Genomic DNA, 26,169 nt, shown 5'->3' with positions numbered 1-26,169 from the left:
TTCCTTCTGGACAGCTGATTATACTCACGTGACCCGACTTGTCACCAACCCGTCACCCAGTGAAATCCACAAGACGACTCTTGAAGTACGTGTACATGCACACGCCGCCAAAGAGACCATCATGACCGATGCCAGTAACATCTAACTGCAACTTTTTTTATCTGCCATGTGTCACTACTGTAGGATCAGGAATGTTTTTTTACTGTTCGTCGGCGTGTGCATGTGTCGCACTGTTGAGGAGTCCATTGCTACAGTCATTGTACATGTACTTGGTACATATTTGCACCTGGTTGTAACCTACTTCTTTCTCCAGAGTTCAGGAGTCATATTTATATCACCGGAACTGCAGCGGAGGCACCTCAAAGCAAAAACTGCCCGATCCGATCCCGTGACATCGACCTTTTGAAGTTTTGTGTGTTCATGTGTTCTGTGTTGCTGGCATGTGGTGACCAGGTGTCCGACCCATACCTGCATACCGCGCCGCGCACCGCTAAATCCGCGATACCGTCTCCTTTTGCGTCATGTCATCATGGACATGGTCATCGTACTCATTGTAGATCGTACTCATTGTAGATCGTACTCATTGTAGATCTACCAAGATCAAAGAGTCCATGGGTTATGGACTCTTGATTGTACCCAGAAAGGGAGTGTGGTGTGTGTCAACTCCCTGATTGTACCGTACTATTATTTTTGTAGTACAATTCATGTATTACATAAGTAATTGTCATGACTCATGCATCGCAAATATTGCATCATCGTTAGGCTATCATTGGTCACGTTGTTTTCAAGTTGTTCAAAAAAAGTCACAACAAAGACTCACAAAGCGGCCTCGAGCCTCCGACAAGTCTACAAACATGTTCACTTCAAAAGTAAAAGGCTACATGTAGATGCCATCTGCTTACAAGTAAAAAGGGTTTGTCGAGTCAAAGCTTCATTCCGCAGCTCTTTTGTTTGGAGTGGCGAGTGCTCGCATGCTTTCGTCTTGTCGCAACTTGTATTTTTTAACCCCAAGTCTCCGTGAAAGTCGTCTTTCTGCACGAAAAGTATATCGCCTTCTTCTTCAAGCCATCGGAAGTGCAAGAATGGCACATCACGATGGAAGAGACTCAGCTGACTTCACCCGTGGGGTATGTTTGTGTATTCATTGGCTTTTGGAATTCGTTCACAGTGTAACGTATACGTACGTTACGATATAAAAAAGAGTATGTTGAGAAAACAAGTCTTGGACTGATACTAGTATGCCATCAACGCCGCGCTCAATGTTTCCTGCCCATGTGTTCGGCCACCGACAGTCTAGCCTGACAGTTTCCCATTCATTGTGCGGGCGGTGGTATTTCTCGTGATGGTGAAGACTGCACTGCCGTGTCTGTTGTTCGCTGCGCATTCCAGATGGAGTACTCCAGCTTTCTACATTATGTGTAGCTACTCGTGAACTGCCATTGGCTGCTGGGCGTTTGTATTGAAGCATCTTGGAAAATAAGATGAGCTCCCCCATTGTTTAAAGGGGAAGTTAATAAGGCTAAAATCAAAATTTCACCAGTTGTAGTCTTCGGGGTGCTGAGTCGAATGGTCGTGGTCCGAGGAAGCTGAGACGCTCCCTTCCTACTTTAATCCCAATCGAACTCGCGCACTTCCACCGAAACTGGGTGACTGCGCCCTACTAGATGGGGACTTGTATGCAAAATGTCACTAAAAGCTCCATTTCGTTCTTATAAAAGCACGGATGACCGCGATTGGCCCATATGTTGTAGTCTTCTGGACGCCGAGTCGACTGGTTTTGGTCCGAGAAAGCTGCGATGCAGCGTTCCTCCTTTATTCCCAATCGAACATGGTTGAACAAGCGGTCACGTGCTCCTGCGTGCCCAAGTCACCTGCTCACAGCGCCAGCAGGTGACAACTTTCACACCAAGGTTCAACTCGCGTTCAACTCGAGTGACAGGACTGCACCCAAAAAAGGTCAAACAGGCTCTAAGTTGTACCCTGCAGGCACGGTGACCAGGTGACTGGTGTACGCAGGAGCACGTGACCGCTTGTTCAAGCATGTTCGATTGGGAATAAGGGCCAAACGCTGCATCGCAGCCTTTTCGGACCAAAACCAGTCGACTCAGCGTCCACAAGACTACAACATATGGGCCAATCGCGGTCATCCGTGCTTTTATAAGAACGAAATGGCGCTTTCGATTGGGATTCAAGTAGGAAGGGAGCGTCTCAGCTTCCTCGGACCAAGACCATTCGACTCAGCACCCCGAAGACTACAACTGGTGAAATTTTGATTTTAGCCTTAACTTCCCCTTTAAATTTTTGCACAGCATTGAGCTTCCTGGCATGCTTTCATCGTTTGAGCTCACAACCAGCCCTATATGGCCTAGTTCAAGCGCCAGAAGTTCTCAAAACACCACCAGTACACGCACTGTACACTGCCAAGCATGTGTCGACAGGTGCACTCACTATGTAGCGTATCTACACAGTTATTGTACTAGAAATCTGACACCGCGTACAATCCTGTTTCAGGTTCCATAAATTCCAGAAATGGCAGAATGCCCTGAAAACTGTGACTTGTATCGCAGTCCCCGACCCAGCACTACACTGAAATAATCAAGTACAATCAAGAGAGATTCAAGTACCGTATATTCTCTATTATAAGCACAGGTCTCCATTACTAGCACAGTCTCTAATACTAGCACACTGCGAGCACCTTTCGAAACATTATTTATAAGCACAGTCTCTATTATTAGCACGGTCTTGGTGGAAATCAATGCTGCATGCATGATATCTAGCATGTATTTATTCTTGCTCTGTAAGGATTGTATTGGTTGAAAAAATATAAGCGCAGTCTCCAATATAAGCGCGGTCTCCAATATAAGCAGGGGGTAGAGGGGTGTTGAAAAAATATAAGCCACGGCGCTTATAATAGAGAATATACGGTACATGTTCCAAGATACTTTCGGTGCATCTGTTTCATACCTAAAATTTCAATAAACCGAACAAACACTAACACACCTATAAGCTAACCCGATAGGAAACTGCTTCTCTGTACCGAAAATTTCTGTTCACCTAACGTGGCCTTTTGCTCTCATACCGAAAAAATTGAGCACCTAGATTTACGAAATTAGAGTACCTGAGTACCTGAAATTAGAGTACCTGTACATGTAGATGATTGTACCGTAAAATCCCGCCAGAGCGCCCCGTCTCTCCCATCCCGCCAGAGCGCCCCGTCTCTCCCATCCCGCCAGAGCGCCCCGTCTCTCCCATCCCGCCAGAGCGTCCCGTCTCTCCCATCCCGCCAGAGCGCCCCGTCTCTCCCATCCCGCCAGAGCGCCCCGTCTCTCCCATCCCGCCAGAGCGCCCCGTCTCTCCCATCCCGCCAGAGCGTCCCGTCTCTCCCATCCCGCCAGAGCGCCCCGTCTCTCCCATCCCGCCAGAGCGCCCCGTCTCTCCCATCCCGCCAGAGCGCCCCGTCTCTCCCATCCGCCCCTCCCTGACTTCTTGTCAGGGACGTGATTGATTGTATCCTCGTATGACTCTGTCACAGTCTGTGATGCCGTTCTGCACTGCAGACGCGTGCTCGACCCCATTGGTAATGTACGCAACAGTGCCCACCCTCTTGACCAGGGATCGCACAAACCCTGAGTTTTGGCGGGCCTGTACGACTCCTGGCTCTTGACCTTTGGTCGGTGTACGAGATGCACGAACAGTTTTCGTAGGGTGAGTACTTTTTCATGTATAGTACGTACTGAATGCGGCAAGTAGGACTCGCCCATCCGCCGGGCCCCTCCCCACCCGAAGCGTCGAGGAGGTAGGGGTGCTCTGGCGGGATTTTACGGTAGTAGCAAAAGTTATGTATCGCACCTGACTGGAGTTTGCACATACCGTCCTGGCGACTAGGGTCCAGGGGCTTTGTTTTTTCAACCCCACCCCATCAACCAGATACCGTAAAAGTCCGTAAATAAGTACGTATTTACTTTTGAATTTAGTGGCGGCGCCCGTACTAACTTTCGGGCGGGTACTGACTTTCGGGCATGAACTAATTTTCGGGCCTGACTTGCGTGTAGTGGAGAAAGTCATTTTATGTAGATGTGCAGGCTACATGCTGCATGTGCGCACCGTACCGGTACTTATTTCGGGCAGTATTTTTATTGGGCTTGACTTGACTTCAACAGACCGAGTCAAAAGAATGAAGGGGGTATTTATTTCGGGCAGGTACTTATTTACGGACTTTTACGGTAGCTGGGTACAATTCCAGACAGGGCTTTATTCAGGAGCGGCTTCTAAAACCTTATTTTCATCCGTGTCGGTGACAGGGCGGCCCTATTCAAGAGCAAACCGCATTACTCAATTCAAACCAATCTAACTACAGTGGAGTGCCGATTGTCCGCACCCCTCTGGGCACGGGCCGTCGTCTCCAGGGGGTCCGGATGAGAAGATTGTTTGGATAAGGGATCCGTCACACATCTCCTGCATGTTTTCATTATTTTTTCATTCTCGTGGACAGTTCAACAGGAACTAGGCGCACTCCAGCTGCTCAAAATGATACTACCTGTGTACATTTCGACTCCAACCTGTTGCAATACATCTTGTGCATCGCTTGAATGGTGCTCCGAGTGGGTGAAACCAGCAAAAACCTCGAAAAACCTGCTAATTATTTTTTGTCCAGCCCGACCAGGCGATCTGGATAATCGATCATCATCCGGATAGTTGACGTCCGGGTAATCAATGTACCTCGGATAGCGTTCTAGCGAACACGGGTTGTTTGACGACCCGCTCATGGTCTCCATCACGACTGTCGGTTCGCTTACACCTGATGAGCCCCTGTAAGAGCACTGAAAAAACGTGGAGCAGTAACATTAGGGCAGTCATTCATTCCATTCTCCTCACACAGGCCATGCTCTAGAGCTGCTTTTCTTTTTGGTAATGAGTTTGCGTCACACTTCATACTGACCTGCCATTGCGACGGCAACGATGGGGCCACGGTCAGTACTGCAAGCGGCAACAACAACTCGCACATGAATGCCAGTGTGGAGTGTTGTGCGAGAACGGCCTTTATATTTCGAGTGTCCCCTCACTGGGAGACTCTATTCGAGAGAGGGCACTAACAAGTTACAACACTAATGTGTGTGTGTGCGTGTGTGTGTGTGTGTGTGTGTGTGTGTGTGCATGTGCATATGTGTGTTGCCATGCTCCAGATATCATTGCAAGATATCGGCTGCGATGATTCCAACCCATCGCGTAGTGACCTAACAAAACTGCTAACTGGTCTCGACATCAGTGAAAAGGGACTGTCCGCGCTGAACCTTCAACTAGGCGGAGAGGCAGACGATCACGATGGTCCGTCAGGATTGAAAACACATAGCTCAAGGTAGGAGCACGGAACCAATTCTTGTTCTCAATACTCACTAGTACATGTACGCTGTGAGATGCCTGCAGCGCTTTCTGCTGATCGTATGAAGCACGCTACGAATTTGCTTTCCATTGCTGTAGATATCGGGCACTTACCTCTGTTATTAGCATGATGTGCCCAGCTAGTCATGTACGTTGGCACACGCACACACTCTCTTTCTTTTCATGAGCACATAGTCCGGGAAAGACCATGTTGCGATCACATGCACTTTTGTGTACTTGGGGGCACTGTGCACAATGCAGCTGTTGCTTGCTGACAGCACAGTGACAGTCTGTCATCAATCCTTCTCCTGTGCTTTTCTTTCTTTCTTTTTTTGTTGTTTCTTTTTTCTGGCAGAGTATTTGTCAACCGCAGTCTGAACATGAATACGATTAAGTACGTTGGTTTTGACATGGACTACACACTAGCAAGTGAGTACACTGCCCTTCGCAAACATTCCGGCTTCTCGCGGAAGCGCATAGTGGCCCGTGCACTGTCGTAAATTAGCACTGTGTTTGTCTCCAAGGTTGTCACCTTGGTTTCGATTGCTTCGTGATAGGGTATAAAAAGGAGTGTGTATGATGTCCATCAAGCACACATCTTGTTGAGTGATGCACAGTGTGGAACATTGCAGTTTACCGATCTGTTCAATGCTTGGGGCACCGCCATGCGTCCACTTCAGCCTCCTGTTGGTGGTGATTTGTAATAATAATATTATTACAAATATATACACCCTGATATTCATAAGATTGAGGGAGTTGAAAGCGGGGTAGTACTGAACTTCAGAGGAATGTGTTACCGTCGACTTGATGACAGGCATTAAAGCCATGTTCTAAATTTGCTTGGTTAATTCCAATACATGGACATGTAGCAGGGTGCACGAGACGACAAGCAAACTTATTGAACCCTGGTTGCTGTTTTTAAAGCGAATAGAGACATAGTTATAATGCCTGGGGCTGTCTGGCCCGAATCTGCCGTGTGTGCGTGTGTGTGTGTGTGTGTGTGTATGCGCGCGGGTGTGTGTGTGTGTTACACATACATTCTTTCTCTGCAGTTTACAAATCGCCAATCTATGAGCAAACCTCGTATGATTTGATCATGAAGCGGCTAGTGGAGATCGGCTATCCGAAGGTTAGTCCTGTCCTCTGTGTGGCCTGTATTAACTGCAACAGTTTTCTTTCTCTCTCTCTCTCTCTCTCTCTCTCTCTCTCTCTCTCTCTCTCTCTATCTATCTATCTCTCTCTCTCTCTCTCTCTCTCTCTCTCTCTCTCTCTCTCTCTCTCTCTCTCTCTCTCTCTCTCTCTCTCTCTCTCTCTCTCTCTCTCTCTCTCTCTCTCTCTCTCTCTCTCTCTCTCTCTCTCTTGGTATTTTAGTTTTTCAGTGTGCGCTTGCTGTCTCACCCTTGCCTCCCCTTTGTCTTGGGGTGTTGGTGCAGTTTGACATATGCAAAACCTGGGTTAACCTCAATGTGGAGCCCCCAGGCAGTATGGAAGCGTGAATAGAATAAAATGAACTCTGCTTTCTAAGAATGTGAGATGATGGGTTAAGGGCCCGGTCACACATGCATTGGGGTTTCGCTTCGGCGACGAGGTTCGGCGGCAGCGAGCCTGGTGTCGCTCCAGCGAAACCACGTGTGTATGGTCACACATGCAAACAGGGCACAACTCCTACTTTGGCGGAAAATGAGAGTAAAGTGGACTGTGGTACATACGGTACGGAGAATAGACGAGGATCGACACCGGTCTCGACTATCTTGCACGCATTTTTGTTGCATGGACATCATACGCATACAAATTTCTCGTAGCAAGTCCATATACAGCAGACCGCGGTGTTTTCCGCCGAAGCGAATCCGCAGAAGCGACAGTCTCGCTTCGAAAATTTTGGAGGAAGCGGATTGGAGTTTCCGCTGAAGCGGAAGTTCCGCTTTTCGCCGTTGCCATGCCATTTTTCGCTCCTGCGACCTCGCTTCAGCGTATACGCCACTTTCGAGTGCATGTGTGACCGGGCCCTTAGGGCCCGGTCACACTGAGGGAAAATAAAACGAAAACCCGTGGTTTCCAAGGATATTTGCCGCTGAGCAGGAAATTTGAGATCAATAATCCAGTCGCTGAAAATCAGCTCAAAGCTGTGCTTTTCTGCAGAAGATTATACCGTTAATCACCCGCAGCTTCCACTGCATTTCTTTGAGTTTCCTAGTTTTTGTTATTGCGTTATGAAGCGAAGCGATACTCTAGAGGCTGTGCTGATGCAGCTCTGGCCCAGGAGCAAGGCTGACAGACTGCCAGAAGCGAAGCGACTGGTGACAAAAAAATAGCTTATGTGGGTTTCCGACAAGCTGCCGCAGTGCTTGGCTGCAGAGTTTTGATCATCTTCTCGACGTAAAGCCATAAAGTGTCGGTATTTCTTAGAATGTATGTATTCTGTATTTTGTTTTGAATACAGCTCTCTTGTCATTATTTTCTGTGACTTCCTCAGCACTTGTGATTGGTGTTTGTGCCCCTTTGTCCATGTTTTCTTGCACAGGAGCTGCTAGACATCGAGTATGATCCGTCTTTTCCACAACGGTATGTAATACTATCATCTATGTATCTTCATGGTCTGCACTGGATGGGATGCTGGGTCATTTTAGAATTTTTTTCTTGAATGTTGCCGCAATGGTCCTTATTTCCCTGTCTACTCCCCTATCTGATATTTCATGATGTTAGAATTCTATGTGCTTGCATGTGAAAGACTTCATTCAGCTCGGCATTGAGCAAATGCATGTACCGGTATCACTTTTGCAGCTAAGGCTGGGGAGAGTCTCCCGGAGAATTTACAAACCGTTGGGCATGAAACGCCAGCAGGAGAATGTTAAACTCACATGAAGTCCTCGTGCTGCTGCACTGCCAGGAGGCAGTCGGATGCTGCTGAGTATGCGAATTACGGGAGTCGTGTATATGAGTTCGAAGCCGGGACGGCCAGCTGACATACAGACTGCAGTGCTGCTTTTCTACCAAAAGAAGTTTATTACTTGTACTTCATTTTTTTTTAAATATCGAAGCACGGTTCAGCAGGAACTAGTGGGGAAAAGACCAGTTCAGAATCTACACTGTACCCAGTGTTGTGTGTCAGTGGTAGTTGTTTGTCCGGACCTGAAAAACGACCTACACACTTGAATTAGGGACAACTCATACTTGCAATTTGTTTGAGTGCAAAGCTTCGTGGAAGCTTTAGTATTTTTCTCTGCACTTTTGCTCTGCCTTGTGTCTGCTGTAGAGGGCTGTTCTTTGATAAAGAGTATGGTAACTTACTCAAGGTAAGCATCGCCTGTTACTAATAGTGGTGTTTGCCAAATGCCTCTGATAGTGCGCTACCCTCCTCATTTTTCGATATTTATGCTTTTTCAGCTCACAAAATGAGACTTCGGCCTCAAGTCGATTGCTCCAAGTGCTCGCTGCGCCCGTACATTGCTTTTTGTTTGAGAACGTGATTGTGGAACAGGGAAAAAGTGGGCGAACTGTTTGTTTCCCTGCTCCCACCCCTGCAATTACTTCCTGGCTAGAACCCTGCTGTCTACTGTACTGTCGGTCGCCGAAGAACAATGGGGTCAAGGCGGAACCGGACAATGGTCCCTCCAAGGTCTTTTCTAAACAAGCATGGACCAGTACTAGTGTGGATATTGTTGTGAAGAAGACTAGTGTTTGTTGTACTACTTAAACTGGCTCCCCATACATTTTACCTGGACTTGGGGAAGTTCCCATTCTTTTTTTTTAATACTGGTGCAACTTGCTACACATACCATTCTGTTGATTTTAACCGTTATCTGTTGTTGTTTTTGGCTGTACTGCTCAGCTGGATATGTATGGCAACATCCTCTTGTGCCAGCATGGCTTCAGTGACGTTGACCAAGCCGTGATTCGCCAATGCTACCCCAACAAGTTCGTCTCGCCCGCTGAGAGTCGCTATTTCGGTATGAACACACTGTTCAATCTGCCTGAAGTGTACATCCAGGCATGCCTGGTGAACTACTACGATACCCATGCTGATTTCAAGAAGTGAGTGTTTGATGCGTGCAGCATTGCTATACCTATTTCCTTCAAGGAACTGTCTCTGTTTTCAATTTTAATATGGATGTGAAGCAGATAAATTGTGCACTCGTCACTAGATTCTTACCGATGACCATCGCAAGAAAATGGTCTTAGAACCGAGCCACCAGCATTACCTTGCCTTGATGTGTGTATCAAGGGATGAGTGCATAGTTTATCCCTTTCATAGTTTTATATTAAAGGATCGTCTCCACGATCAGTCGCAGAAGTGAACTGCCTGAATGTAGATTGTTCATATATATTTCTTAGCGATATTTGAGCCGTGATCAGCTAAATCTGACTTATAGCTTTTGCCGGAAAAATGGAGGAAATCAAATAATTCACAACTTCAACACAACGATCGATCGCGCTTGGTTGAAATTATTTTGTTGAGCGGATACTCTAATTTCAGAAATTTTCTGTGCTCAATATTTTCGGTATGAGGGCAACAGGCTAGGTTAGGTGAACGGAAATTTCCGGTACAGAGAAGCAGTTCCCTATTGGATTATGTGTTTTAGTGTTTGTTCGGTGTATTGAAATTGTAGGTATGAAACAGACGCACCGAAAGTACCAAAAATAAAAGTACACCGAAAATTTGTGAAATTACAGTAGTTAGAATGGCTCGTGGTCACAGTAGTGAATTTATCTGGAGTTTATGAGGCCGAGCAAGGACTACCCGAAGCTGAGGACCTGTTATTTCGGCTTTGACATGGCGACTGGCGTTACGGCCAACTCAGAAATAGCTGTGACTACCTGCCGAAAATAGACAAGCCAACGAAGTTGACGAGGAGCAGAGGTGTTCATATCGACAACATATTGGTTATGCAGGTAACGGTTAACCGCTGCTTGTTGCAGTGCGATTGCTTCCTGGAAGTGGGATTAGCGATGGCGAAAGGGGAATGCGAGACGGGACGTCCATGGCTAGTTCCCGTCCTCGTTTGGTTGCGCTCGTATGTTGATCGTCCGGAGGTTGGTTGTCGGACGGGTGCTGATAAAAAAATCCATTAGCGTGAGTAAACTGGTCGCGGCCAGAATCCCTTGGAATTGACCAGCGCAGCCGTTTTCAAGTTGACTACGAGTCGTGCGGAGGATCTAGCTTCCTTCCGGAAGATCTTGCACTCGTGGATTTGAACTTGATTTTCGCTGTGCTAGCTCGGGTGGTGACGAACTGACTGAGTTTCTCCGCACTAGTGTTACTCGGTAACTTCCCCACGAATATGCTTTTTCTCTTTCCAGTGGGCTTTTTGCAGCAGATTAGCTCCCAAAGTCCACTGTCATCACTGTCGTCTTCAAAGCTGGGCAGCAGGCTTTAATTTTGGATTTGCGTTGCCGATCTTTGAGTACGACACACCTCTGGCACACTTGCTCCAGCGAGTGGATTTGAACTGTCGAACTGTAGGGTCGGTTCGCGAACTGGGCTCACAGAATGTTGATCTGTACATGGGGTCACGGATGCGGGGGCATTCCCCGTACACACGATTTTTGACCTCTCTTTGACCGATTTCTTGTTGTTGCTGGCCTTGTCTGCTGTAATGGCGGACTCCTTCAGCGATGTCACTTCTTGCCTTAGCTTCATGACTACGTTAGAGAGATCGTCTACTCTCCGCTGGAGGCGGACTTCATTGTCCCTGACTTCGCTGATGAACGCAGTCAAATTTTCTAACATACTGATCATGTTGTGGTGGATCCCGGGAGTACTACAGAGTAGCTCTACATGCTCCGCACTTGAGAGCTCGTCCATAATGCACAGATTTCTCCTTGTCGCAACCTGGCTACCTGAACTACAACTACACTACACTACTACCACTGCTACCTGCCTGCCACCAATCCGGCCTAATGCCGGCTGGGCTGTCTGAGACGATGAAAAAGCTATACATGTAATTAGTATTAGTTGTAGCTGTCAAACGCGTGTGGTGTTCAATATCGATATGAAGAGTTTATGCTCACCGTGCGTTCGCTATGCACCCCTGAGGTGCTGCCAACGCTGCAGTAAACATGGTATTCCACTATCTCAGGGAATCCAGTTGTTCTGTGTATAAAGCTCCTCCTGGTAGCTGTGCTGGCCAGCACAAGAACCAGTACGCTGCACTAAACTAGGTGCTTGTGTTATCTTGTGCTCGATGGTCAATTGAATGAAGTCAACTTGTCATTATGAGCATGAGGCTTAGCATTAAAACAAGAAATGAAGTCCTACCTGATTCAGAAATCAATCCCAAAGTGTTCTGGATGTGGACAAGCAACTAAAGAGGAGCAGAGTGACAATGATTCTCACAGAGAGAGAGGTGCTTTTTTGGATAGCACATACTAGTAATTTCACCTAGAATGTGTATCCTTCCGGTCCAGTTTTTACTCACTTACCCTTATCCAATCCGCTTCAAACTTTGTGTACATGACCATCAAATGCAAACAAACAATTTTCAGTGAAAAACGATACTGGTATTGAAAAATTCTTCCTATAGGTCTGTTTTTGCTGATCGTAGCTCATTAGTATTTACATGTACATCTCAAAACCCAGTAAGCAGGGGCGGATCCAGAGATCTCTACAGGGGGGTTCCGGTTGAACCAAAATTGAACAGCCAAAATATTATGGAATCAGATTGTTTTGAAGTTGTGCGGTTGACACATGTAATTACGACAATCCGATTGTGTTAGTGGCAATCGCATGCTTTTAAAACACACTACGGACATACATTTTTCCATCATCGACCACACCATAACTGCACCCTCCAGCCGGCCTCGACACGTAACGTTGCCACAGCACACCACCATCGCTGGAGCGCGCAGTTGTGGTGTGGTGGACGATGGAAAACCTGTACAGGGCCAAATGCTGCTGCTTACCCTACAAAGGCTGCATTGTATAATTATTATTTAGTACGGACACATAATCATAATATACTTGAGTACATACATGGGTACGTTGAGAGCCAGGATTGCCGAAATGACAACTAAATTACTTTCCCTGTCCATTTGTACTTTCGGAAATTTTTGGCATTTTTACGATGCGAAATGCTCTATAGTCACAGGACAAGAGCATCGTCTTCGCTTCAGTGACAGAAACAACAACAGCGAAACAGTGTCGACAATTGCACAATCCTTCCAATGTCATCTAAAACACATCGCTGGCGCAGCACTCCGTTCCTGCGGAGGAACAACTAGTCACTACTGCATGCTGCAGCAGGTAGAGATTACTGACTTTGTTTGGATGTCGGAGCCCTCATCTTCTGAGGAGCTTGAACTCTACGTGTACGATTCGAAGTTCGTTGAAGAGTGTCATCACTCGGAACATCCTTTCTCTTCTGCAAAAAAAAACTTGTCCAAGGAATACTGACCGCACCCATCCTGAGCAGCAGTGAATGACAGCGCCAATGGAGGTAAGTTTGGATCGTTTCGAAAGATCAAAAAGGAAACAACCACCCAATGTTGTGTATAGTGTCCGTTTGTAAATCACGGACGTGAACACCAGTACAGACTAGTACACTGTCTGTACTAGACTACCGGTATACATGCAGTATCGATCTACCGAACGCGCATGCAGTGACTGCACTGATTATGACTGTGATCGGACGTACGGATGAAGTTTTGTGCACACATGACATTTATCGATATTTCTCAGCAGCACACTTTGCAAAATTTAGGGGGTTCCATGGAACCCCCGGAACCCCCCCCCCCCCCCCCCCCCCCTGGATCCGCCACTGGTAAGAACTTTGGCCAAGGTGAAGAGAGCGGATGTTGACCAGCCATAGGAAAGAGAAGAAGGGAATGCTAATGCTAGATATTGGTGGCTTGGACCACCAGCAGCTATTTTGGTTTTCATTTTCAAGATGTTGACAAGATGTACATATTACAAAGCTTGGAACTGGTTAATGGTAGATATCTGAAGTGGGGTTTGCCTCTTGTATTTTTCCTTTGAACAAATGTGAACGGGTTTTATATGGTGTACGGTGGAAGTCTTCAATTCCCTTGCGCGGAAATGCAATGAAACCGTGTGTAGGTGATGTGTTGATGGATTACACTCAGCTAAGTGTGTGTTTGTCACAGTCAACCTGCATCCTTATGGATACTTCTAAACGGCGTGTCGTCTTGTTGCCGCTGTCTTGTGTGCAGGCTGAAATCAGGAACAGGCGTGGAGAGCGAGGATCTCATTCTCCTCTACAGCAGCATCTTTCAGGATATCCGCATGGCTGTTGACTACATTCACATAGAGGTGAGAGCAGTACAATGACGTGTACCAGTACATGCGCTGCAAGTACGGTACTGGCCAGAGAAATCCAACAGCTTCATGAATAAAATACCGGTAGTGCTGGGCGCTACGCAGCCTTGGCACTACATGCACTGTGCTGTGCACTCAAACGCGGCACTACTCTATTCATGAGGTTGGATTTCTCTGGGCCAGAACTGCAGTACACCCTACCGTGACCGTGCCGCCCCATGTGTCAAGTAGAATTGCAGCTTTCCCCGTAACTCTGCCTGTAAATGCTCAGTCTCCATTGCCTGTCAATACCGTACCTGATGGTACTAAATATACCATGTTTGTTTTGCTTTTGTCCTTGCAAGGGGCTTTGGATTTCCTGAAATTGTCTGCGAGAAACTACTGTGTACAGATGCAGGCAGAAAGTTTCGTTTGGAACTAACTTCCATTATCCCGAGTGAATGTAAATTGTTGGTGAACAGATTTGTTTTTTTGATATTCTTGTAATGTGTTTCAGGGCAATCTAAAGCAGAAGACTATCGAGAACCTGGGCTTGTACATTGCCAAGGATGTGAGTTTATGTACTTGTACTACCAGTATGCTCTCAACAGTGCACCCAGGAGTGTGCATCTGTAGTCCATGGGGTCTGTCATGGTCAACAGTGCACCCAGGAGTGTGCATCTGTAGTCCATGGGGTCTGTGATGGTCAACAGTGCACCCAGGAGTGTGCATCTGTAGTCCATGGGGTCTGTGATGGTCAACAGTGCACCCAGGAGTGTGCATCTGTAGTCCATGGGGTCTGTGATGGTCAACAGTGCACCCAGGAGTGTGCATCTGTAGTCCATGGGGTCTGTCATGGTCAACAGTGCACCCAGGAGTGTGCATCTGTAGTCCATGGGGTCTGTCATGGTCAACAGTGCACCCAGGAGTGTGCATCTGTAGTCCATGAGGTCTGTCATGGTCAACAGTGCACCCAGGAGTGTGCATCTGTAGTTCATGGGGTCTGTCATGGTCAACAGTGCACCCAGGAGTGTGCATCTGTAGTCCATGGGGTCTGTGATGGTCAACAGTGCACCCAGGAGTGTGCATCTGTAGTCCATGGTGTCTGTGATGGTCAACAGTGCACCCAGGAGTGTGCATCTGTAGTCCATGGGGTCTGTCATGGTCAACAGTGCACCCAGGAGTGTGCATCTGTAGTCCATGGGGTCTGTGATGGTCAACAGTGCACCCAGGAGTGTGCATCTGTAGTCCATGAGGTCTGTCATGGTCAACAGTGCACCCAGGAGTGTGCATCTGTAGTTCATGGGGTCTGTCATGGTCAACAGTGCACCCAGGAGTGTGCATCTGTAGTCCATGGGGTCTGTGATGGTCAACAGTGCACCCAGGAGTGTGCATCTGTAGTCCATGGGGTCTGTCATGGTCAACAGTGCACCCAGGAGTGTGCATCTGTAGTGCATGGGGTCTGTGATGGTCAACAGTGCACCCAGGAGTGTGCATCTGTAGTGCATGGGGTCTGTGATGGTCAACACTGTTGACAACAGTGCACCCAGGAGTGTGCATCTGTAGTGCATGGGGTCTGTGATGGTCAACAGTGCACCCAGGAGTGTGCATCTGTAGTGCATGGGGTCTGTGATGGTCAACAGTGCACCCAGGAGTGTGCATCTGTAGTGCATGGGGTCTGTGATGGTCAACAGTGCACCCAGGAGTGTGCATCTGTAGTCCATGGGGTCTGTGATGGTCAACAGTGCACCCAGGAGTGTGCATGTGTACAGTCCATTCATAAAAAGATGGGCTCTGGCTCTGGCGAGCTCCCGTATTTGGCGATTTTTCGTGATTTCATCGTACACAGTGCAGTGCTGCGAAATTTGAAATTTGAAAAAGGGTCCAAAAAGGGTACCTGAACTGGGGTTCGAACCGCACAATGCACTGTTGCAGACGGGGTCAAACGGCCTGGATTTTTATGGTTTTTCCCAATTCAATGCTTTGGGGACAAAACCTGGCCGAAATCCTATTCTTGTTATGGCTTGCTTTTTGGAGAAAAAAACTTCAGAAACATAATTGGAAGAGGATTCCATAGAGGGTTGCAGAAAAAAATTCTAAAAAAACTCAACGTTTGACCCATTTATGGCCAAAAGCTAGAAGTTCATTTTTTTCTGAATGGACTGTAGTCCATGGGGTCTGTCATGGTCAACAGTGCACCCAGGAGTGTGCATCTGTAGTCCATGGGGTCTGTCATGGTCAACAGTGCACCCAGGAGTGTGCATCTGTAGTCCATGGGGTCTGTGATGGTCAACAGTGCACCCAGGAGTGTGCATCTGTAGTCCATGGGGTCTGTCATGGTCAACAGTGCACCCAGGAGTGTGCATCTGTAGTCCATGGGGTCTGTGATGGTCAAATTCACATGATGTGACCACTCGACTCGCCCTGGTACATGATAACTGCAGAGTCGTATCCTGAGCCTGGCTGGCTTCGGGATACGAGTCTCTGGTGGTCACTTTCGCATGCTACCATGGCCCATCGAGTCATGTCAAGTGATGTGAAACTCGGGCTACTGAATGTGCATATTGTATGGCTCCACCCTCTAGTGCGTCTTCTTGGGGGGGGGGGGGGGGGGGGACTAGGTGATGTATGGCTGCACACTCTTGGAGACTGTGTACTGTGTAGTCTTTATGTTATTGAACACCAGCGGTTGCCCGGTGTGCATCACAATAAGTGTGTGCGGCTGCTTCTCTTCTATTGCTGGAGTTAGTTCTAGTCGCTACAAGCCTAGACGCACACTGTCTGTAGACACAAGGAAACAAGTGATTAATTATTGTAACTGCGGGCTTCAAGAGCTAAGGCTGCAACCACACTATGTACAAAACCGAGTACATGTACTTACTTTGGACAGCCCACCCTGAAAATGAACTTGATCAGTGTGCAGGATTTTGAGGAAAAGGAATTTTGAGTATCTGGGAAGTCACGAAGAGGACATGTCTGAGATGGCGGAGTAAAGCACGGAGGAACAACTTGTCCATTTTATACAGTATTCACGTACGTGCCATCCGGATTGCAAAATTATGTGACTTATCGCGAGTAGACTGCATCGATCAATGTGTGGACAGACGAAAATATTCTACAGTGTCTGTGTTAGTATTGTGGACATGCTGTTAACGGGCTATTTTCTCTTGTTGATTGGGATCTTGTTGTTTCAGGAACGTCTTCCTCGCTTGTTGAAAGAGTGAGTCAGTGCTGTAGTGATTCTTCTGTTGCAGTTCTCGTGTGTGTGTGTGTGTGTGTGTGTGTGTGTGTGTGTGTGTGTGTGTGTGTGTGTGTGTGTGTGTGTGTGTGTGTGTGTGTGTGTGTGTGTGTGTGTGTGTGTGTGTGTGTGTGTGGTCATGCTGGTACAAAATTGCTGAATTGTTCATCTCCAGTCTGCTACAGTTGCATCAAAAGTATTTCCACCTCCAGTGACACGACCCTCTAGTTTGCCGAACATGGTTGAATATTGTGGACCATAGCCGTTCGTGAATTTCCCATTCACCTCTCTCTCTCTCTCTCTCTCTCTCTCTCTCTCTCTCTCTCTCTCTCTCTCTCTCTCTCTCTCTCTCTCTCCCCCCCCCCCCCCTCTCTCTCTCTCTCTCTCTCTCTTCCCCCCCCCCCCTCTCTCTCTCTCTCCTTTCTGACTTGACAGGATCCGTGATTCCAAGCGGAAGGTCTTTCTCATCACCAACAGTGGCTGGCACTACACAGATGTAAGAAATCCATTGATTCAGTGTGTACTGCTGTGTTGGCTGTGTTGACTGTGTTGACTGTGTTGACTGTGTTTGGGGCATGCATACTAGTATGTGCCTGCTCGGAGATGACAAGCCATGTAGAACTGGCATGCACAGCAGCTATAATTCACTGATGCTCCTAACGTCTACATACTTAAAGTGTATCCGACTTCGGCACATTCTTGACTTTAAGTGTATCGGACTACGGCACGTTCTTGACTGTAAAGGTGTCCCACACGGGACCAGAGTTTCGGAAATGGGGCTTGTTGCATGCTACTTGCTTGACAGGATGATATTGACCTTTGACGCCCATCACCGGAGACGATGAAAGGGATGCTACTTGAGTACATCAGAAGTCATAGCAACTTGTGCTGGGATTGCACCATTCAATAGCTTGCAAGGCTGAATAATTGACCACCCACCACTATTCAGCCTGGTCTACACTGCACACTGGTCTCTTTCAAGTGGATATAGTGGGCCCTGGTACTCGCTGCTTTTGCTCTTCACATGCTGTTAATGCATGCGTGTACAATGCGGGTACTCCCACCTGTGCTTCTGTTCTCTTCATGTATGGCTGTCCGTGTGTGTGTGTGCGTGCGTGTGTGCGTGTGTGTGTTTCGGATATGTGCAGGCGGTGATGGAATATCTGTTTGACTTCCCGCATGGCCCAGAGGTGAGTCAGCCGCTCCTTGTCTGAGCACTTCTTAGTTGATGCTTCTTTTTTTTGCTTTTTTCTCTGATTTGAGTAAACTAAACTGAAGTCAGATTGTATTTTGCACAGCACATGGTCCCATGTGTTTGTGTAGTTTAGTGTTTCTGTTCTCCGTTCAGTATTTCCATGCATGCTCTTCCATTCTTGCTTCTTTTTTCTCTTGCAATGATGCAGCGTGGCAGTGAGCACCGGCCATGGAGAAGTTACTTTGACTACATCGTCGTGGACGCGAAGAAGCCGCTGTTCTTTGAAACAGGTTGGTGCTTAGGTTGACTGTGGGCTCTCCAGATGTGGACTTCAGGGATGATGACTTGTAATTGAGTGCTTGAAGTAAAGATTAGTTGTTTGGATCAGTGGTTCTTCGATAGGTACTAAATGGCTTTTTTGGTCAACATCTCTCTGGCCCCGTGGAATACTGTAAAGCGATATACGTTTTGCGGCACGCAAATTTCGCGTTTTCAAGAATTGCGCTGGTTCGTGATGAGAAATTTACGCGATTTCATCTATTCAGTTGTATTGGATCTTGTATTGTCTACAATCAATGTACAAAGCAGCTTGCGGCGATTTATATTCGAGGATGTGTGATGGTCACGAAAATAGCGAAATTCGATCTCTAGCGAAAGTTTCTCACTTGACAGTATGTGAAAGTGCCCAAATGTTCTTTCACTTCTTGTAGACTAGTATGTATGTCACCGCTACACATGTCCACCACTGCAGTGGTACTGTTTGTGTTAGGACATTTGTCACCTTGTGAATTGGAAAGACATGTTTGGAGTCGTTGGACTGTGGCGATGTACAGCTGTGTGACTTTGGCTTATGCGTTGCTCTCGTTTTAGCAGAATTGTTGTCATCGTTGTGGACCATGTTTGCCATGAGCTAACAACTCCTTGTTCTTAATGTATTTGTCTATTGCCTTGCACCTGTCCAGGAACTGCTCTTCGTCAAGTAGACACTGTAAGTACTAAAGGTTTAATAATTGCGGGGGGGGGGGGGGGGGGATTTGGCCTGTAGCAAAGATCCCTCGTTGGAGTCCTGGTGATGGCGTTGGCAGTCTATTTTATCTTCAGATTTTTTCTTTGCAACTTAAAACTTTTGAACTGGGAAACTGAATTTACTTTTGTGTATGCATGGTTGGCCACATTGTTGTGTTTCCTTGTTTTAGTTCTCATTTTGGATCTTCTAATATTTACTTGCAACTTGCAATATTTTTGGTTCTGTTTATGACTGACATTTCAGAAAACAGGTGCGCTGAAAATGGGCAAATTCAAGGGCACAGTGCGAGAAGGAGAGAGCGTCTGGGCAGGTGGTAAGTAGCATAATGTATCTGGTGAATACCCGGCTGCTGCTGCTGTTGTAAAAGCAGTGGCACTTTTGTATAGGTATACCAGCTAGGAAGGTGGCAATAGCTGCTGGGATAGTGCGAACTATTTTTTTTTGTCCTATGATGCTGAATAAGGGTGACTCTCTTGCGTGGAAACCACATTCTGGGGTCCCTTCGGCAGCGAGCTTAGCTAGGTGGGTTTCGCTGCGTTTACCCAAGAGCATGATAGCCTCTTTGTACATCGGTTACCTGTGTGGTGTGGATGTCTCCCATTGTATTTGTTATCAGCCCTTGTGGTTCCAGTTAAGTACCGACTCGCATGGGTGTGTAATGTAGCAATGCTGGTCTGTATGTGTGCACTGCAGGTTCGTCTGATTCATTCTGTCAATTGTCAGGAGCAAGAGGGAAGGTAGGAGACCGCGACGTCGTCGTTGCTGCACCTTACATTGAATTTAAATCCTGCCATCCTCTCCTTGTCCATTATGAACGGTTTGGTGACGAATCCCTGCCTCTCTTGTCTTTCCAAGTCTCTACAGCAAAGGTATGAGAATTGTAGTCTGAAAGGCAAGCAGCATTTCACATTCTTTCTTCCCTGTAATCTTGTTCTGCAGGAGATTCTCTTTGTAGGTGACCACATTTTTGGGGATATCTTGCGTTCCAAGAAACGCCAAGGCTGGAGGTGAGCTGGGCATGTTAATGTGACATTTACTTGTAATATTATGCTACTTCTTTTTACTGTTTAATGTTAGGCCGTACCCGGACCAACACACCGTCCTGTGTGTATTTGTTTTTGGTGCTACATGTAGTTGTCTTGTGCATAGTATTCTGTTTTGCTAACTGGTCCTTCTCTTATTCTGTTTGTTGTGCTGGGTATGGATGTGCACGTGTGTGTGTGTGTGTGTGTGTGTGTGTGTGTGCGTGCATGCGTGCGTGTGTGTGTGCGTGCATGCGTGCGTGTGTCCGCTCCATGCGTAGAACGTTTCTCGTTGTGCCCGAGCTGAACGAGGAGATCCGAGACTGGCAGTCTGCGCAGGGTACGTAGCAAGTAGTGCGAGCAGCTGTCAAATGCTCATGTCCCGGTTCTGATGTAATCAAGCCCCATGAGTGCATTGACACTGGCGGCAGCAGGTGTACAGCCTAGTAGTATCCCGCACGGCTATCTTTTTTACAACAGCGCCTTGGCATCAATGGTAGTACATGTACTGTCAATGTACTGTAGGTTCAGTGGAGTGGGAAAACACAATTTGGAAATGCTGTTGTGTGTTGTTTTCTTCTCTCTTCAGCCTCCTTCAGCAGGCTCAAGATTTTGGAGTACTCCCTATCCAGAATGTGCCGGTAGGTGCTCTCGAATTCAGTTCACTTGTTTCCAATCCTCTGTCTTTCTATGAAAATCTTGTTCTTATAATTTTTCTTTGAGGTTTTTTGTTATGTTGCAATGCTGGAAGTTGATCATGTAAAAAATGTACCGGTACCACTACCTGTGTATGTTGTGTGAGTGCATGATGAGTTCATGACGGCCACCGGCCAGCTTTTTCATCCGTCCATCAGTTGAGTTTCTGAGCAAATAGGTGATGAAACCCAGCGCAGCTTGCCTTCTGTTCTTACATATACCCGTGTGTGTGCGTGCGTGTGTGTGTGTGTGTGTGCATGTGTGTGCATGTGTGTCTGTCTGTCTGTCTGGGTGTGTTCCTCCTGCGGTGAAGAACTCCTGGAGGGCCCGACCGGGATGCACCGGAGAAAGACATTGAGAAGATCCGCACTGAAATCAAGGTACTTTCTCTTGTGGACTAGGGTTTGTCCACGTACTCTGTTTGCCAATTACACGAACACGAGGTGCCACGTCTGATGTGTGCATCAGCTGGCGGCATCACGATGAAATACATGCTTGTTTCTGGGTACTGTGTATGACGGCTGTCTGGAGCATGTACAGTCAACTTCGCTAATAACGACTGCGGATATAACGACAATTCGCGAATAACGACAGAATTCCCGTGCCCAGAGCAAAGTCCCATCCCACTGTAATACATAAAATGAGACTTCAGGTATAACGACACTTCGCGAAAAGGACACCTTTTTGATGCCCCGCCGAGTGTCGTTATAACTTAAGCGAAGTTGACTGTACATGTAGTACGGTCGTATACAGTCAGACCTCCGCCAAAAATACTGTAAAAGCAGAAATTTTCGGTGGTGTTTTATTTTCGGTAACTTCAGTGCCGACAATATTTTCCGAAAATAAAACGCACCGAAAATTTCGGTGCAACCAGTACTGTATACATGTAGTACTAGTACACTTACCTGGAAAACGGGTTTTGCCGAAAATTTCCCTCCACCGAACCGCCGATTTTGGAGAATACCGAAAATATTACACCACCGAAAATGTCTGCTTTTACAGTATCCGGTGAAGCGAGGGAACCGGATAATCGAACACATACTGTATCCATGCATGACATCTGTAAATCGGTAACCAACGACTTTCTTCCGGATGGCACGGGATCCGGATATAAGAGGGCCGGATAAGCGAGGTCTTCTGACTGTATTGTCATGTTGTCCTGCAGCTGCTCGCCACAACTACAATCCATTCATTTGAAACTGGCACTCTAGCCTTTTTTGATTTACATCTTAGTAGATGCACTTTATAAATAGCTGTTTTCTTTACACAGGCCCCATCGAATGACTCATGTAATCCATCCTTCCATAAGAAAGTTGAATATCCGGCCAGGCTTGCACCAAAATTGCTCCTTCCTGTTCTTTCCAATTTTTTTAGAATCGCGCTCCGATTTCTCGGCGATAGTGGCCTTGAGTGCGTTCTCAGCAACGTAGCAGCAGGCCAGTTTCCGGTGCACGGACTTAAATTGATCCTTGCAACCGTTACGTGTTTCACACAGTCATGCACAGTCGCATTATTCACAACAGGGTGAGGACCTCTTTTATGAGGCGTACGTGCAGAGCTGGGTATGCTCTTTCAAACAGCTACTGCTGTCGCTGTTGTACCCTTTTTTGTATACGTTTGGACCCGATTGATCTGTTCTTGCCGGTGTTCTCGCTGCAGAAAACTGCCGGAGACATGGATAGGTGTCACGGATCACGGTTTGGCAGTCTGTTCAGAAGCGGTAAGCGGATGTGTGTGTGTGTGTGTGTGTGTGTGTGTGTCTGTGTGTGTGTGTGTGTGTGTGTGTGTGTGTGTGTGTGTGTGTGTGTGTGTGTGTGTGTGTGTGTGTGTGTGTGTGTGTGTGTGTGTGTACCAAGTATTACCTTCACTGGGGGCAGGGGTAACTGCAGTTGGATCCCAGGACGGATACCCTGATGCCGTCAATCCTTTTTCTGCACCTTGTCCTCACCCACTTACTGAGGTGTGGTGAGCCCATAAGTGGGATCATTTTCAAGTCCACCCAGAGTTTTGGGGATTTCAGGGGGTGTCGGCCGTTGGGCGGTTCAATAGCCAGTTGAGTCATCTTTCCAAGATTCCTTTTGAGTCTCTCTCCCTTCTCCCGGGGAGACCCACGTGACCAGTTTTGGCAGTGAGCAACAAGTACAAGTGTGTGTGTGTGTGTGTGTGTGTGTGTGTGTGTGTGTGTGTGTGTGTGTGTGTGTGTGTGTGTGTGTGTGTGTGTGTGTGTGTGTGTGTGTGTGTGTGTGTGTGTGTGTGTGTGTGTACCATGCACTATATCTGTCTGGCAAAACAAGTGAAGAGAAGAGCACATAGTGAACTTTGAACCAATAGCCTGAAATTGACAATGATACTCAATCATGTATTTTGGTCATATGTCCTGTCATGTTTTGTGTATTGTATGTTTGTGTGTGTGTGTGTGTGTGTGTGTGTGTGTCTGTGTCTGTGTGTCTATGTGTGTGTGTCTATGTGTGTGTGTCTGTGTGTGTGTGCCTGTGTCTGTGTGTGTGTGTGTGTGTGTTTATTAGGTTCTCGTCAGTCTTACTTCGCCATGCAGGCCATGCGCTATGCTGACCTGTACGCCGAGTCGTTTATCAACCTTATCCACTACCCGCCGCGCTACCTCTTCCGGGCTCCACATCAACTGGTAGGAAGCTGTAGCTCTTGCCGAACATAGTTCTGGTGAATTGGAAGTTCACCCTAAAATAAAACATTCACAACTCCCGGGGGGGGGGGGGGGTGCATTGATTCCAATAGTGCCGTTCAGAGCAGCTGCTCCGGATTTACAGCAGTCGGAAATTTTCAATAAATTCCTTCAATAAATTCCTTGACATAATTATGAAATAGTCACTAGTTGAGGGAATGGAAAAAGGAAGTCTGAGGAAAAAAAATTGACTGTCACCACCAGAATGATGACGTCATTATTTCCCAAAGCAGGCCAGATCTGTGACATCACGGGGATAAATTTGTATGAGAATAGATGGAGAATAGCTGGATTCTTCTGTCCTGTGCTGCTGCAACAGCAAACTTCCTGTCAGGCTTTCTTCTAGTTCGGATACTGATAAGGGTGCCGGATGTCCCATCGATACTGAAATGAGCGTTGATACAATTGACCGCTTAGACAATGGGTCGATGGTAGTGATTGTGATGTCATTTGTATGCATACTAGTACTACTTTGTACATTCGGCTGTAAAATGCACCTTTCAAGGGATCCCTCTCACCGAAAAAATGAAAATAAATTCTTTTAATAGTGGAATTGTGGCTTTTCGTATTATGAATGGTCACGACTTCTACGAAGTTTTTGCTGGCGAGAATTTGTGCTCCTACAGCAATTTGAGTATATAAAAAATACATGAAAATGGAACTCATTTCTCAAAGTGCGAAGACTCCACTGTAGCCATCCACTATCCACTTTGCACCATCCACTATACTCATACTTCAAAACATTCACTATACTCATACTTCAAAGAAGTACATCTTCACGGCACTCTCCAAACGGTCAATAAGTATCTCTTTTTTTCTTTTAGTGATTGGTGTAGCCCAGCGACCGTTTGGAGAGTGCTGTGAAAATGGATGGGTGAAAATGGAACTGTCTCTTTTTCCCACTGTTGTTTGCATGCCGATAGATGCCTCACGAGCAGTTCCTACCATCAGTATCGGAACCGAAGGCATCGCCTGGAGTGCGAACAATCTCGGAAGATAGCCCACTTAGAATAGCACAATCAGCTAGCACATACCACGATGAAGATGATGAGGATAGTGATGAGACAGCCCAGAACTCACCACACCTGTCGACTCGTACTGCAAACTGAGTTTCTAGCCGCTAGGATACGAGTTTTTTTTTAATTGCTTGCTGACTTTTCATGGTAGGTCGTTGTGGATGCTTGTGTGTTGTCAGCGGTTGTGTCATAGTGGCTGTTGTTGTTGTCGGCATTGCTGCGTTCGTATCTAATTGTTGCCGTCTTCGTTGTGCTGCCGCTGGTGCTGTTGCCGTTGTTGTCGTCGCTGGCATTGGGCTGCGTGCTTGTTGGTGGACTGTGTGTGGTGGTTGCCTTGCCAGTCCGTGCCTGTGTAGCATTTCATCAGTTTAACGGATACCTCACTCTAGACTGAAATCGGACAATATCTCCTTGTACCTTGTACCACTGCCTCTATATTACCAGTATCTACTTGTACCTTGTACCACTGCCTCTATATTACCAGTATCCCATTCTTTCCATCGTGATCCCCTCTACTTGGGCTACCACCGTTATAGTTTTCTCATCCCCGAGCATTTATTCTCAGTGTACTTGAGAGCGACACCGCGTGTTATACTCGTTATCATGCACATCGCTACCCACCATCACACGTTCACGCGTGCTTCTCGCGTACACGGTGTGCTTTCCGCCGCTTTCCTAAAGGCGCTTTCTTGTTACAAGTACCCACGCATGAACTCAGCGTATCCTGTTGTGGTATATCACCGCTGCCCTCTTACCATACTTTCTCGTTATCCTGCTCGTGTACTAGTTTCACGAAAAGCACACAGCCTTCCCTGCATTCGATTTGCACTTGTTTCTTATAGCGGCGCGATTAGGTTTCCTTTTTTGGCGCATTTAGCTTTCCTTTTATACCCAATGCTGTATGTGTGTTCCTTATAATATATTTTTATGTTATCAACGTCACCCTGTCGCATTTCATTTATTTTTCTAATGCTGTATGTGTAATGATCTATTCCAACCCACAGGCCAGCTTGGAGGCCGCTAGCCAGTTCTCCTCCGTACAAGCACTACACAGCTCCTATTCTGTTTTGCCTCTCGTGTCTATTTTCGTGTGAGGTTTGCACCCTTGTTTGCTTACTTACGCACGCACAATACTCTTTCCCGCTGCAATTGGTCAGACCCACAATGCATTCATGAGGCGAGTTCTCGTCTTGTGTTCAACCATCGTCTTGTACAGTTTCATACTCGATTTCTTGTGTTGGCTTTACATTTTTTCAGGTTGTACTCAACTGGTCTTTAAAAAAAAAAACTTACTGAAGTAGGCTCGTCAGCTCAGCTCAGTGTTGTTTATGGTCACGTGTACTGTGTCTTTGGGGACTGAGCAGGAGGTGTATGCTGCCTGATCTTGGCTCGAGGTGCATGCAGCAGAAAATTCAATATTAATTTTGTTATGCCATGGTACTGACTGTATACTAAGGTATCCTCGGAGCATCGTAATCAGGTGTGTGTCACTGTGTGTGTGTGTGTGTGTGTGTGTGTGTGTGTGTGTGTGTGTGTGTGTGTGTGTGTGTGTGTGTGTGTGTGTGCGTGTGCGTGTGTGTATGTGTATGCGTGCCATGATGTGCCTGCCTTCTAGTCGGCTCCCAGTGCACGCGCCATCGTCCG

The 26,169-nt window shown here is 46.9% G+C and overlaps 1 protein-coding gene across 1 annotated transcript; it reads left to right on the top strand.

Annotated features, from left to right (window-relative positions):
* The first annotated feature begins 842 nt into the window (after positions 1–842).
* Positions 843–25,839, top strand: LOC135831017 (cytosolic purine 5'-nucleotidase-like). The gene is made up of 23 exons (XM_065343257.1): positions 843–1,127; positions 5,184–5,356; positions 5,735–5,808; positions 6,432–6,508; positions 7,901–7,941; positions 8,633–8,672; positions 9,209–9,411; positions 13,546–13,645; positions 14,148–14,201; positions 16,825–16,850; positions 17,304–17,364; positions 18,017–18,058; positions 18,272–18,353; positions 19,026–19,051; positions 19,334–19,403; positions 19,784–19,827; positions 20,030–20,097; positions 20,394–20,452; positions 20,702–20,753; positions 21,122–21,188; positions 22,468–22,528; positions 23,334–23,452; positions 24,433–25,839. Exons 1-23 carry the CDS (start codon positions 972–974, stop codon positions 24,616–24,618), a joined length of 1,881 nt encoding a protein of 626 aa, XP_065199329.1. The 5' UTR covers positions 843–971; the 3' UTR covers positions 24,619–25,839.
* Positions 25,840–26,169: the final 330 nt, after the last annotated feature.

This window comes from Sycon ciliatum, chromosome 1, assembly GCF_964019385.1.
Source record: "Sycon ciliatum chromosome 1, ocSycCili1.1, whole genome shotgun sequence".
Classification (NCBI taxonomy): Eukaryota; Metazoa; Porifera; class Calcarea; order Leucosolenida; family Sycettidae; genus Sycon; species Sycon ciliatum.
This window is presented reverse-complemented; position numbering and strand designations above follow the sequence as displayed.